The sequence below is a fragment of the Eriocheir sinensis genome, unplaced genomic scaffold, assembly GCF_024679095.1.
Source record: "Eriocheir sinensis breed Jianghai 21 unplaced genomic scaffold, ASM2467909v1 Scaffold78, whole genome shotgun sequence".
Classification (NCBI taxonomy): Eukaryota; Metazoa; Arthropoda; class Malacostraca; order Decapoda; family Varunidae; genus Eriocheir; species Eriocheir sinensis.
In genome coordinates this window covers 296,015-310,194 of record NW_026112142.1, presented here as the reverse complement: position 1 = coordinate 310,194, position 14,180 = coordinate 296,015, and the positions used below count along the sequence as shown (strand labels likewise).

Below are 14,180 nucleotides of genomic sequence, written 5' to 3'. Positions count from 1 at the left end.
TCTTTATTAATTATTCGTTTTTATCATGTTTGCTTGACAATTTTCTTTCTTTTCTTGAATGTATTCACACACACACACACACACACACACACACACACACACACATCTACCTACCCAAAGATCGGTACTATGAGCTCTGTGCTCTTCCGTAGGGGAACGGCTAGCTCTCTCGAGGAGACCCGCAGCAGACCAAGAGGTGAATTACACACACACACACACACACACACACACACACACACACACACACACACACTGCCCAAACAAACACACGCACATCACACACGTTTAATCATCTATCCATACACATATACTTACATACATACATATCCCTTTCCCCCCCAGCACACGCCGACACTCACACCCCTACACCCTCCCAGTCCCATCCCCGCCACACAACCCCACTGCAAGACGCAACAGCCAAGTACTGCGTCACCAATACAAATCCCGCCCCATGCAGGATGACGGACACAGACGGGGAAGGCAGCGGGAAAACAGGCGCCTGAGTAAGCTGGTGTGGGGGGAGGCGGCGGCGGGTCGAGGGAGGAGCTGGTAGTCAATGAGGAGCTACGAGTGAGGCGAGGCAGGTGAGGAGGGAATGTGTGGAGTGGTGAGCAAAGGAATGGAGATGTAAATATAAGTGTGGAATGATGAAGAAAGGTACAGGGAGGGAAGCAAGTGTGAGGAGAGGTACGTGGGGGTTTGCAGAGGTGAGGAAAGGTGTGCAATAGTGAGGACAAGTACGAGATTGACAAAGGTGAGGAAATGTTGAAGAACGGTAAGGGGAGGTAAGCAAAGGGTAAGGAAAGGTGAGCAAAGGTACGAGTTGATCAGCAAGGGTTAGGAAAGGTGAGAAAAGGTGAGGAAAACTTAGAAAATTAGAAAAAAAGGACATAATACAAAATAGAGGAGCAGAGGAAATGAAACTGAACAGCTTAGTTGGAAAAAAAATTCGGAGAAGAAAATTTAGGGAAAGAAAAACTAAAACTAAAAAAATAATCAAGGAAAGAAAGACAATACGAAAAAAACGAGAACAACAACAACACACACCAGAAAACAAGTATGAAATTAAAGTTCCATCAGTGTGGGACATAGGGAAGAGATAAGTGGAGAGAAAATAACAAAACGAAAACAGAACAGAAGCAAATGAAAAGGTAACGATTTGATATCCGCATTTTTGCCTCCGCTTTTTCCCGTGTTACCTGTCGACCCCGAGCCCGACCCTCCCATGATGCCTCCCTCACCTGCACCAGGGAGGATCAACGTGAACAGACTTAGAGTGTCTTTCCGTTGTGTCAGTGATAGGGCTCATTATGATGGCAACAATGATGAAAATACTACTCATACAAATACTATTACTACTACTACTACTACTAATAATAATAATAATAATAATAATAATAATAATAATAATAATAATAATAATAATAATAATAATAATAATAATAATAATAATAATAATAACAACAACAATACTAATAACTAATAGAATAATAATGAGAACTTAAAAACTCATCTAAACTTTGCGGATCAAATATTTACGTTGCCAAGAAACTCAAGCACTCGTCGACGAAGAATAAAAAAAAACGAAAAAAGATACAGATCAGTAGCAACAACAACAACGTAATACCATTCTTCAGAAAAAAACTTTCCCCGCAAAACAACACTGACGCAGAAAAAGCAACAAAAGGACACGCAGAACAAGGTGTAGTGGACCGAGGCACACTCAGGCAACCTCGAGCCTCTGTCGAGTGACGTGAGCGACGGCGTGTTGCTGTATTTGACTTTCTGACTTTCAGGGAAGAAGACAAGAGGTTTGGGGAGACGTATACACACTCCTCCTACTGCTCTCTTTCTCTTCCCTTCTTCTTCCTTTTCATCCTCCTTCTTCCCCTCCTCCTTCTCTTCCTCCTCCTCCATCTCCACCTCCTCCATCTCCACCTCCTCCTCCTTCTCCTCCCACTACTACTACTACTACTACTACTACTACTACAGGACACGAGTATATTACTACAGGAGATTGGCAGGGCGAGTATGAGTAGAAATGTCTGCGTAATGGGGGACTTTAATTATAGGAATATAGACTGGGAAGATCTAGTGGGTGACCTGGAAGCCGAGGACTTTCTTGAAGTTATACAAGATAATTTCCTTAAGCAGGTAGTTACTGAGCCTACCAGAGGAGATAACATATTAGACTTAGTCCTAACCAATAATGGGAACTTGCTACGTGAGTTGGAGGTGGGCGGAGAGTTAGGAAATAGTGATCACAGAACGGTTCGTTTTAGCTTAGACTAGGCGGTAACCCGCGAACCAAACCAAGTGTTAGTGCCAGATTTTAGAAGAGCAAACTACGAGGGGCTTCGAAGACATCTTGAAGGGGTAAACTGGGATAATTTAGGGATTCATGAGGGCCAGAACTGCGGATTGGAGAGCCAGGAGAACCAGGTAGAAATGTCTTACAATAATTTAGTTAGAGTAATAGTAGAGGGGCAAGAACAGCATATACCACAGCGAACACTTAGAAAAGAAAACAATGATCCTAAGTGGATGACTCGTGGACTAAAACACGAGATTGGGTTAAAGAAGGGAATTTATCAGAAAATAAAGAATGGGGAAACACATCTCAGGGGCCGGTACGTCGAACTATCTAGATTAGTTAAGAAAAACACCAGGATAGCAAAAAAGAACTATGAGATCAAAGTAGCAAATGAGGCGAAAAGTAATCCTAAGGGCTTCTTTCAGATGTATAGAACAAAAACACGGGAGAAAATTGGACCGCTGAAAACAAACACAGGGGAGCTAGTAGAAAATTACGAAAATATGAGCACATTGTTGAACGACTACTTCCTTTCAGTATTCACACAGGAGGATCGAACGACTATACCGGAAAGAGTTCAGGTGTACGAGGGCGGGGATGGCGATAAATTGAGGGATATAATCATAACCAGGCAAGTAGTTCAGGATGAGATAGATAAGCTTAAGAAGAAGTCGCCAGGTCCTGACGGGATATTTCCGAGGGTACTAAAGGAATTACGTGATGTACTCAGTGACCCACTAACCGACATCTTTAAGATGTCGGTAAATACTGGCTATGTGCCGAGCCTATGGAAAGTAGCTAATGTGACGCCGATTTTTAAAAAGGGGGACAGGTCAGTTTCTTCAAACTATCGCCCAATTAGCTTAACATCGGTTATAGGGAAGATGCTGGAGTCCATAATAGCCAGGAACATTCGGGAGCATTTAGAGAAACATAGCTTAATTCACGACTCGCAGCATGGGTTCACAAAAGGTAGGTCATGCCTCACCAATCTCTTGTCCTTCTACAATAAAGTATTTGAGGCGGTTGACAGAGATGAAAATTATGATGTAATCTATCTTGATTTTAGTAAAGCGTTTGATAAAGTTCCTCACCAACGACTGTTGCTTAAATTACAGGCTCACGGAATAGAGGGTAAAGTTTTGAACTGGGTCAAGGCGTGGCTTAGCAATAGGAAGCAAAGAGTGCAAATCAATGGTAAAAGATCTGACTGGGGATGTGTTACGAGTGGGGTCCCACAAGGTTCGGTATTAGGTCCACTTTTGTTTATTATTTATATCAATGACTTAGACACAGGAATTAGTAGTGATGTTAGTAAATTTGCAGATGATACCAAGATCGGTAGAGTAATTGAGTCGGATCAGGACGCTAGTATTCTCCAAGGTGAACTCAACAGATTATATGACTGGGCGGATAAATGGCAGATGGAGTTCAATGTAGGGAAGTGCAGTATTCTGAGTGTAGGTAGGAACAACCCCTCACATAACTATTGCTTAAATGACACACTCATAAGTAGGTCTGGGTGCGAGAGGGATTTAGGGTCTTAGTGAGCTCTGATCTCCGTCCAAGGGCACAATGCATTCAAGCTAGAAATCGAGCTAATAGGGTACTGGGATTTATTTCAAGGAGCGTAAGCAACAGAAGCCCCGAAGTCTTCCTCAAACTATATTTAGCATTAGTTAGACCTCATCTTGACTATGCGGTTAAGTTCTGGTCACCCTACTATAGAATGGATATCAAAATGTTAGAATCGGTGCAGAGGAGGATGACTAAGATGATTCAGGGGTTGAGAAACTTGCCATACGAGGAAAGACTCAAACAGTTAAACTTGCATTCTCTAGAAAGGCGAAGGGTGCGTGGAGACATGATCGAGGTTTATGAATGGATGAAGGGCTTTAATAAGGGAGACATTCATAAGGTTTTGTTGGTAAGCGAACCGGGTAGGACACGAAGTAACGGGTTTAAACTGGATAAATTCAGATTCAACAGGGACATAGGCAAAAATTGGTTTACTAACAGGGTGGTGGATGAGAGGAATAGGCTTAGCAGTCATGTGGTGAGTGCCAATACAATTGTCACATTCAAAAATAGACTAGATAAATTCATGGACAGCGATATTAGGTGGGGTTAGATACACGGGAGCTTAGGGTCAAAGGAGCTGCCTCGTACAGGCCTACCGGCCTCATGCAGACTCCTGCGTTCTTATGTTCTTATGTTCTTATGTTCTTATTATGTATTGCCACTTTATTTTACTTTACGTGTCAAGACATATGAAAGGTGATGATAGGGTTGTGAAGACGATTGGACACTTTTACAACACCAACAAAGAAAACTAACACAACAATAACAACAACTACTACCAATACTACTTCTTCCAGTCATAAAGATGTATGTGTAATGTTATGGTGTCCTGTGCCATTGAGTGTACTGACAGACAGACAGACAGACAGACAGACAGGCAGACAGGCAGTCAGACAGATAGATAGAGAGGGAGAAATGAGCAGAGAAATAAAGGATGGAAGTGAAAAGGGAAGGAAGTCTCAAGAGAGAAAACGTAGGAATGAAAAAAAAAGGAAATGTTATATTGAAAGGGTGAAGAGGGGAGTGAGGGATAGGTAGATAGACAGGTAAAGATAGATAGGTACATACATACACAGATAGATAGATAGAGAGAAAAAAAAAGGAAAATGCCAAGACGAGCATAGCATGCCTGGGGTATACTTCATTGTAAGAGGAGGAAAGTGAAGGAAAAATGCTGCAGATATGACCAGAGAGAGAGAGAGAGAGAGAGAGAGAGAGAGAGAGAGAGAGAGAGAGAGAGAGAGAGAGAGAGAGCATCTCTGTTTGGATCTGACCGCAGAGACAAAGCCGTTCTTCCAATGGTAACCTTCCTCGTCCCCTTCTGTTCCATCTTCCTACCTCCACAGCCAGCGAGTGTGCGGACACACGGAACCGCGTGTACGCAATTCGGTGGTGCTCGCTAATGTGAGTCTTGGCCTCGTATACAGAAGGGACAGATAAACTTGGATATATTTCTTTATATGTTACACGCTTAGAGGAGGTTGAGTTAATAATATTAGCTTTTAGCTCTCTAAACCCTTCATCAATGTCGTCAGTTACCCTGTTCAGCAAGTCATCGATGTATATCCAAGTCTGATAATTATTCTCCATGACAGTATTTACTGATAAAACTAATGGGTCATCCTCCATTCTTTGCCTTTCACGCCACATCTTAGAGAAGAAGCTTCTCTGCATACTTCTAACTAAGGAGTGTAAAGGAGGATAGCCAGACTCAACATAGCATACATCATTGCACGTAGTTAACCTTACGTCAAGTAAATTTTTTAGCGACCAATTGTACAGCTTTTTTTATCGGCCTAAGGTCTGCATTCAGCCAGGACTCGCACCCGTATAAAATAGTTGACACCAAGCAAGCCTCAAATACACGTTTTTAACACGAAAAGGAATGTCATTATTCTTATTTAAAAAGGACACAATTTTGATGACGTGAGGCATCTTGGCATCTGCATGAGCTCTGACTGACGACGATACTGAACCATCGGCAGTGAACGGGAAGCCCAGGTACACATACTGAGCACACCGCTCCACCACCAAGCCGTCGATGTGCAATGGCTCGTTGTCCTCGGGGGTGCCGTGCATTACAAAAAAATTGGTCTTTGACTCGTTTACTTTCATCCCATACTCGCTGCTCTTGTCAAGGACTTGGCCTTTCTCTCCTCGCACCGCCTCGCGCGCCGTTCCAGGCCCGCCGAAGTGCCTCTCCCGCGGCCCAACGAGCCCGTCCATCGCCGCCACGGCCTCCCTCACGCCCGGCCCCGAAGACAACGAGGTGCGCCAGGTTTACCTCACGCTGGTTTAAGAAGTCAAGGTCACACACAGCCAAGCGACCTCAGCCTCCTTAAGCTTGTCGGGGATAAACGACACACCAAGTTCGCTTCCTTCACTGAGTGGTTTGATAATGAGGAGAGTTGTGTCTCATCATCCTTACGTTGTTTTAAGAACTCAAGGTTGCACAGCCAAGAGTCCCTTTAGACTTGTCCGGGGATTAAATGGCATATCAAATTCTTTTCCTTCACTTTCACTGGTTTAAATTAATTGAAGAAGTAACAGTCTCGTAACCAAACTAAAAGCATCAGGTTTTATTTTCCCCTTACGCCTGGTTTAATTAATAAGTAAGTTCATGTACATTTTTCCTTTTTGTTTTATATCAGAGTCACGTTTATTAGCCCACCTGAGAGGCCGTCCAACACCTGCGCGCGCCCGTAGGAGAGGGAAGAGGGAGGGAGGGACTGGTTGAAACGAATTGATGCCTGTGTTCGTTCGTCTCTTAAAAGCTTATGGTGACTTGTCTCTGCTAGTACCATTCTATTTTTCCTTGTGACGTCTCTTCTTCACTCCGGGTAACTTATTGATCGTGCATTTATTCGTTCATTGTGACGCGTATTGTTGTTTTGTTTTCAAATAGTACAGAGGAAATGAGCCAACGTGCGGGGTCGTGGTGTTCCAGCAGCCCCGCGCGTCGCTCAAGGGTCCGGAAAGGGGTTCAAAGTGACTCGCCAGTTGTTGTTCACTCTCAAGAAGAAAACAAAAGTTATATATTTATTTTCCTTAAGTTTAAGTAATAGCACGGCTCACTGGGGCAGGTGTGTGTGAATAGCGATGGTATTTATGACTTATTGATTGGTTATTGAATAGTTGTTATAGTCTCCCGTCTCGCCCTAGTGTCTGGTCAGCAGGTAACCACACTGGCCTAGCCTCGCCCAGCCGCCCGCCGCACAGCCGCCGCGTCTGCTCAGCTGGGCAGTCACGCTTTTGTTTCATGTGATTTACTCAATATACCGCCTTTAATAACAGTCCCATCGTATTTTTCATTCATACTTTCACTTAATTTTGGATAGAATTACTGCATACACCGTTCTCTTTGATTATGTTTATCCACTTAGGGGAAGGGAGAGGTGGCATTTGTTTAGTCAGCCAGAAAAAGCGAGCGTTTTCTATCACTAATAGCCTCTTCCATTTAGCGTAACCTGTTTCTGGGTCGTGATCTGAAGAGTCCCTCATAGAATCCCGACAACCTAAGATTTGGACGCCATTATTAGCCCTGTGTTTTCGCCGCGCTTTTCAAACACTAGCACACGCTCTCGCGGCGAAAACAGGTCCAATAATGGCGTCCAAATCTTAGGCTGTCGGGACTCTATCTATCAAGGAGTCTGCCTCCAGCTTTAGTTGGAAGCAGACGTGCACCGCTCGCCGCTCTGCCTCAGCCAGCACCGCATAGCAACGCAGTTAAACTTGTTGCGTTGTTACGCGCTCCCTCCACCCCGCTCGTTACCACTACCTCGTCCTGTGCTGCCCGCCTTTAGCTGTGCGCCGTCCATCCCGCACCAGCGGCCAGCACACTGCTGTGCTGTGTGCACTGTGCACACGCACTGCTTGTGCGTCACCTTTTTGGTGAAGGCCAGTGTTTCCACTGCCACCTTTTACCCCCATCCCATTGTTTAGCTGTGTTTCCGTCGGGGGCGGTTTTGTTTTTAGGAATTTTCTTTATTTTTGTTTCTGTTATTTATATACTTTATTTTATTTTTGATTCTGTTGCTTCTCCGCCATGGGGAGGCACAAGAAAGGCCGCCGCTGGTCAGCTGGTGGGTCTTCCACCGTGGCCTCTCTGCCTTCTCCCGGCGCTGCCTCTCGCTCCCCCCCGCCCTCTCTTGGTGTTTCATCCGCCTCCCCCTCTCCCCCGCCCTCTCCTGGCGCTGCCTCCCGCCCCCGCTCGCCGTCTCCTGGTGCTTCGTCCCGCTCCCCCCCTCCCCCGCCTTCTGACGCTGTTTCTCGCTCCCCGTCCTCCTGCCGCCTCTGCTGGGGCTCTGGCTGCCCTGCTGTACCTCCCCTCTGCCCCTGCCCCTTCTGGTACTGCTGCTGATCAGGACGCCGCTCCCAAACGTTCCCGCTGCTCTTCCTCCTCATCTGCTACTTCCTCGGATGGCGGTGTGCCTCCTGACGGGCCCCCTTCACCTCCTCTCACGCGAGCCGCCAAGTCGCTGCGGGTCCACGACCGCATGGATGCGTCTGACTCGGACCCTCCTTCGTCGTGTGCGTCTGACGTCATAGTTGACAGTGCGGTCATGGATGCCTCTCCTGCCCCACCCGCGCCTGATGTTGAGCTGTCTGCCGGAGACGCGGAGTGAGGAGGGCTGGCAGACAGTCGTGAGAAGACAGCATCGCTCCTCCCAGCCTGCCAGTGATTCTTCCTCACGGGGACGCTCGCCCCCTCGGCACCCCTCTCGCCCCCAGCCCTCTCTGCCCCCACGACCTCAACCCACGCCCGCACCTTCTGCTGCTCTCCACGCTCCGCTTCCAAAGGTGCTGATTCCGGCGACTCCTGGGTTCGAGTCGACCCTGGACCTCGCCGAGGCACTGGAGATGCAGCTCCAGACCCGCCTCTCTCTCAAGTTTCTCGAGTCGGGCTGTGTCCTGGTCACCCCTACCGACCGACACCAGCACGATGCTCTCCTCGGGGTGAAGGAGGTCTCCGGTGTCCCGGTGTCACTGCGTGTGGCTCCTGGTGCGAACACCAAGGGGGTGCTGCTGGCATACCCTGTGGCCATGCCCCTGAAGCCCCTGTTGCGCCATCCCCGCGTGCTGGAGGCGGAGCGATGCTCTACTCGGGACGGGCCGACGCGCCAGGTGTTCGTCACCGTCGCGGGGCCGCTCCCGGGCACACTGGACTTGGGGAGCTGGGGTGTTTTTTACACTCGCCCATACAACAGGGAACCGCTCCGCTGCTACAACTGCCAGCAGTTCGGCCACCATCGTGCGAGGTGCACTCGCCCCCCAGTGTGTGGCATATGCTCGGCCGGCCACGATACGGAGCGGTGCCTGACGAAGTACAAGGCCGGCCAGGACGTCACCAGCAAGTGCCCCAACTGCCACCAGGAACACCACGCCTGGAACAAGACCTGTGCCAACCGGCGGGTGCTGGTGGACCAACAGCGCGCCGTCCAACAGCGCTGGGTCGAAACTCATCGGCCTGCTCCACCAGGCACCTTCCGCTGGGGCAGCCAGCAGCCCCCCGTGTCCGCAGTGCCTCCACCTGCGCAGCAGGCACCTCCCGCACCCTCTCCCCCAGCTCCATACGAGGTGAGCTTCCCTCACTCCTCACCATCAGCCACCTCCTCTGCCGGCCCAGCCCACGCCTGTGCCCGCCGTGCCGCCTCGCGCTCCCGCTCCCCGTGCTCTCGCCGCTCCGTCTCACACTCCAGCTCTCCATCCCCCGCCCGCTCTGGCTCCCGTTGCTGCTCCTCCTGGCTGCCTCATCATCACGAGGGAGGTGATGGTGGGCCTTCTGGAGGGCTTCGGGAGAATCATTGCTACGGCACTGAAGTCAGACGTGGAGCCGCGGGTTTTCTCAGACGCGGCCAAAGAGGTGGTAGGCAGCCTCTTCCCTGTACAACCGGCCCCGACGTCTGCACCCCCGCCAGTGCAGCAGACACCCGCGCTGGTGACCCCCAAGCGCGCAGGTCCCTCTGTGCCCCAAGTGACACCACTGCCCCTCCGTCCCGGTCAGACCACTCAGATGGCACCGCCGCCTCCTCTCGCCTCCCGTTCCGCGGGCGTGCTGCTGGGCTGCCCGTTGCCGCCCCGAGACCCGCGCACCAGGAAGACGTCCATGTAGGTCCCCACCGCCTCACGGTCCTACAGTGGAACGTCTGTGGCGTCCGCGGGAGAGCGAATCTGCTGCGTGGTGCGCTGGTGAGAGAGTCCCTGGACGTTGTCCTCCTTCAGGAGACGCTTCTCCCAGAGGGCCGCTTCGCACCATTCCGGGGATACCAGGCCTTTTACCTTCCTGCTGTCGCCGGTCGGACACGTGGGTGTGGCATCTTGGTCAAGGATTCACTTCCTTGCACTCGAGTGCGTCACCCCGTGGCTTGCGGTGACGGCGTGGAGGTATTGGCAGTCACCATCCGGCTCCCCCAGATGCAGTTAACTTTCTATTGCATTTACTGCGGGTCGCTTGCGGAGGAGCCCGACTTTGGGGAACTCTTCACCCTCGCCAGTGATGAGCCTGTTTTTGTCGGGGGAGATTTTAACGCTCACCACGAGCGTTGGGGCAGTGCTAGGCGCAACCGGGCGGGGCGTCTTCTGGCGGCCGCCCTAGAGGAAGCCCCCCGTGTTTCCCTACTTAACACTGGCGAGCCGACGCACCTCGCGGGCGGAGTCCTGACCTCTCCTTTGTATCGGAACATTTGGGAGTTGACGCTGAGTGGTCGCTTCACCACCACCTCGTGAGTGACCACATAGCCTCCTTGATTACCCTCCGCGCCCTGCCACCAGTCCTCCTCCCCGCCCACCCGCTGGAACATCCGCAAGGCCGACTGGGGGAAGTTCCGCCACTCCCTCTCCGTGTTCTTTAATGTTCATCCCCGCCCCGCTGAAATCGACGCTGCTGAGGCTCGTCTCGTCGCCGCCTTTCACTCTGCGGCTGACGCGGCAATTCCACTGTCTCGACGTCCTCCTCTCCACCACCGAGACAGATGGTACTATGACGATGAGGTCCGGAGGCAAACCACCGGGTCAACATGGCACGGAGGCTCAACCGTCGCCACAACTCCGAGGCGACCCACCACCTTCTGCGGGCTGCGGTCCGCCTAGCGCGGATGACGACCAACCGGGTCAAGGAGGAGCACTGGCTCGCCTGGTGCGCCTCCCTTGATAACACCACGCCTGTGTCCCTCCTCTGGCGGAAGATCCGCTCGGTTGGCCGAGGGAGTGTTTCGAGGCCGGCACTCCACCCCCGGCCGCAAGAGGAGGCTGAGCGCCTCGCTGTGCTTTTCGCCTCCCGGTCTGCCACCGCTCGTCTTCCCCCTGCAGTGCGGCTTCAGCAAAGGCGATTGAACCCGGAGAGATGGTTGGCATACCATCAAGCCTGCCTTATGCCCCATCCAGCAGACGCGGCCATCACTCTCCAAGAAGTCCGGCGTGCCATCCCGGATCGGTCTACGTCGCCTGGGGATGACAGGGTCAGCTATGGTATGCTCCGCCACGCCGGCCCTACCATGGAGGCTGAGCTGCTGCACCTTTTCAACGCCTCCTACACCTCCCGCACCGTCCCTACTGCCTGGAAAAGCGCCACCATCGTCCCCATCCCGAAGGCCGGGGCTGTGGCAGAATACCGCCCGATCTCCCTCCTCAGCTGCATCGGGAAAACGATGGAAAGGGTGCTTCTGTCCCGCCTCGAGTGGTCTCTCGGTCCCCTACATCACCATCTGTTTGCTTTTTGCCGGGGCAAGGGCACGAGGGACTGCGTCACGACACTTCTGTCTGGGATTGTGGGCTGCAAGGCAGTCGCCGTGTTCCTCGACATCACGAAGGCATTTGAGATGGCCTCCACTCCCGCCATTCTCTCTGTCTTGGCTGCCAAGGGCGTACGTGGCCGTCTCCTCAGCTGGGTTGGACAGTACTTACAGGGTAGGACGGCGGCGGTCCGTTTCCAGGGCACTACTTCTGCCTCGAGAGGTTTTGAAAACGGTACGCCGCAGGGTGGCATCCTCAGCCCTCTACTGTTCAACCTTCTGATGGAGCGGCTAGTCGGCCTCCAGGGGAACGGTCATGTCCGCGTTTTGAGCTACGCGGACGACATCGTCATCGTCGCCTCCGGGCCCTACCATGTAGCTCGGGCTCGTGTCATGCTCCGCCGTGTCCTGAGTTCCTGCTCGGAGCTTGGCCTGGCGCCCAACCCGGCCAAAACGAGAGCCGTGGCCTTTGGGTATAAGCTCCCTCCTGCCCCCCTGTTTATGGATGACACCCCTGTGCCCTGGGTCCATCAAGTTCCTTACCTGGGCATGCTGCTTGACTCCCGGCTGTCCTTCAAGCCTTGCGTCGCGTCTGTCCGCGTCAAAATGATGGCCAGGGCTCGTGTCATGAGGGCCATGGCGGGTAGCACCTGTGGTGCTGGAGACCGGGTCCTCCGCTCCTTCTATGTTGGTGCCGTCCGGTCCTGCCTCGACTATGCTGCGCCCTGCCTAATCACACTGCCGGCCTCCTCCCTTGCTCCGCTTGAGACTGCTCAGAACTCCGCCCTCCGCACTCTGCTCGGCGCCCCAGGCTGGACCAAGTGCCTCTGCATGCGAGCGGAAGCGTCCTCTGCTGTGTCTCAGAGCGTCTCCGGCAGCTCGGGCTTGGGCATCTGGTCGCCCTCCTCCGTACCACGGGGGCTGCTCCTTTAGCGGAACGGGTTCGGAGGCAGCTCCAACCCAACCCCCCACGCTTCCGACGACAGCCCTGGCAGTCTCGCATCGCCCAGGTCATCCACAGCAACGGCCTGGCGGGCATGCTGGCGCCCCTCGACCTCACTGTCCCTGCCTATGTACTCCCTCCTCCTTGGACCCCCCGCTCCTTTGATCTCCTTGTTCGGCCACTCTCTACAAAAAAGGCGCTCCTCTCTGCTGCGGACCTGCGGCGCGAGGCTATAGAGCGCGTCGCTGGACCACTGCCTCCCCGGGCCGTTGTGTATTTCACCGACGGCTCGGTCAACCACCAATCGGGAGCAGTTGGTGCCGCCTTTGTGGGTGGTGGAGCCACTGGTGCCTTCCGCCTCACTGATGGCTGTTCCTCTACCCAGGCTGAGCTTGCGGCCATCTCGATGGCCCTCCTCCACGCCGAAGAGATGACAGCGGGCCGGTCGTTGTACATAGCGACTCTATGACCGCCCTTCAGGCAATCAACCAGGCCTCCGCCCGCGACAATGTCCGCCTGCTCACCTCCATCTGGCGAACTCTTGCGGCCTTAGAGGCGGACGGCCGTCGTACAACCCTCAACTGGCTGCCTAGCCACGCAGGCGTTGAGGGCAACGAGGCAGCCGATACGGCGGCGAAGGATGCCACCCTCCTCCCACTAGTCACTGTTCACCTCCGCCCAGTCTTGGACAGCTCCGGACTCACCTACTCTCTCGGGCAGGGAGCAGTATCGTCCAGGAAATCGAACGGGCTGTGGCTGTGGAGTCGCCCTCGGGCTGCTGGTACGCGGCCGCCACTGATTTAGGACGCTGGAGACTAGCAATCTCCCATCCCCGCTCCGTCAGTGTCCCGCTGCACCGCCTCCGATTAGGGTTCAAGTGCCTCTCGGAGCTTGACCCTGACGATATCAGGTGGAGGGAATGTGAGCACTGCGAGGAGGAACAGGACTGCCCTCTCCTCCACTACCTCCTCGAGTGCCCGCTCACGAGACCCCTCGCTGCCAACCCCGACGGCCTCTCTGCGCCTGCCCTTCTCTTCCGTCTTGGAGAGGCGGTCCTCACGCAGCTGGTTAAGCGGTATCTCCCACACCGTTAGTTAGTTAGTATTCTCTTGACGGGCCGTCAATAGACAAAGGCCGTCCCCCTGGGCCCCAGGGAAATCTTTATGATGATGATGATCTATCAAGGGACTCTACAGATTATGACCCAAAAACGGGTTACGCTAAATGGAAGAGGCTATAAGCCTCACGTCACCCCGCCTCGTTGATTCGCATTCGTCTCTGCCCTCCAGTGGCCAGCCAATCAGCCAAGTGTGTGCGTGTGTCTGTGTGTCCGTGTTTGTCTGTGGCGAGTAATCTGTGTCGAGGATGGAGCGGCGAGTGTCGGGCGTGAGGTAAGCCAGCCAATTAAGTGTCATGACAGAGCCATCAGCGTCACGAGCTGCTTGGCGGCGTGCACTTTTTGTAGGCAAGCGAGGAAGTGTTCGGGGAAGTACCGCCAGGCTGAAGGGTCGCCGGGACACTGTGTAGCCCGTATGTCAGGGTCCGGCGTCCTTGTGGGTAACGGATACGTACGATTAAGATTAAGGAAAGCAGAGTGATATCAAGGTATCAT

The 14,180-nt window shown here is 52.6% G+C and overlaps 2 protein-coding genes across 2 annotated transcripts in view; one reads left to right on the top strand and one right to left on the bottom strand.

The window, feature by feature from the left end:
* Nucleotides 1–7,912: 7,912 nt before the first annotated feature.
* LOC126994356 (twist-related protein 1-like) lies at nucleotides 7,913–8,299 on the bottom strand. Its single transcript, XM_050853678.1, has one exon. It carries the CDS (start codon nucleotides 8,297–8,299, stop codon nucleotides 7,913–7,915), a length of 387 nt encoding a protein of 128 aa, XP_050709635.1.
* Nucleotides 8,300–8,461: 162 nt separating this feature from the next.
* The window catches only part of LOC126994355 (uncharacterized), a 16,719-nt gene continuing 11,000 nt past the window's right edge, over nucleotides 8,462–14,180 (top strand). Inside the window, exon 1 of the mRNA XM_050853676.1 lies at nucleotides 8,462–9,472. Within this exon, the coding sequence (XP_050709633.1) occupies nucleotides 8,462–9,472 (1,011 nt within the window). The remainder of the gene's footprint in view (nucleotides 9,473–14,180) is intronic.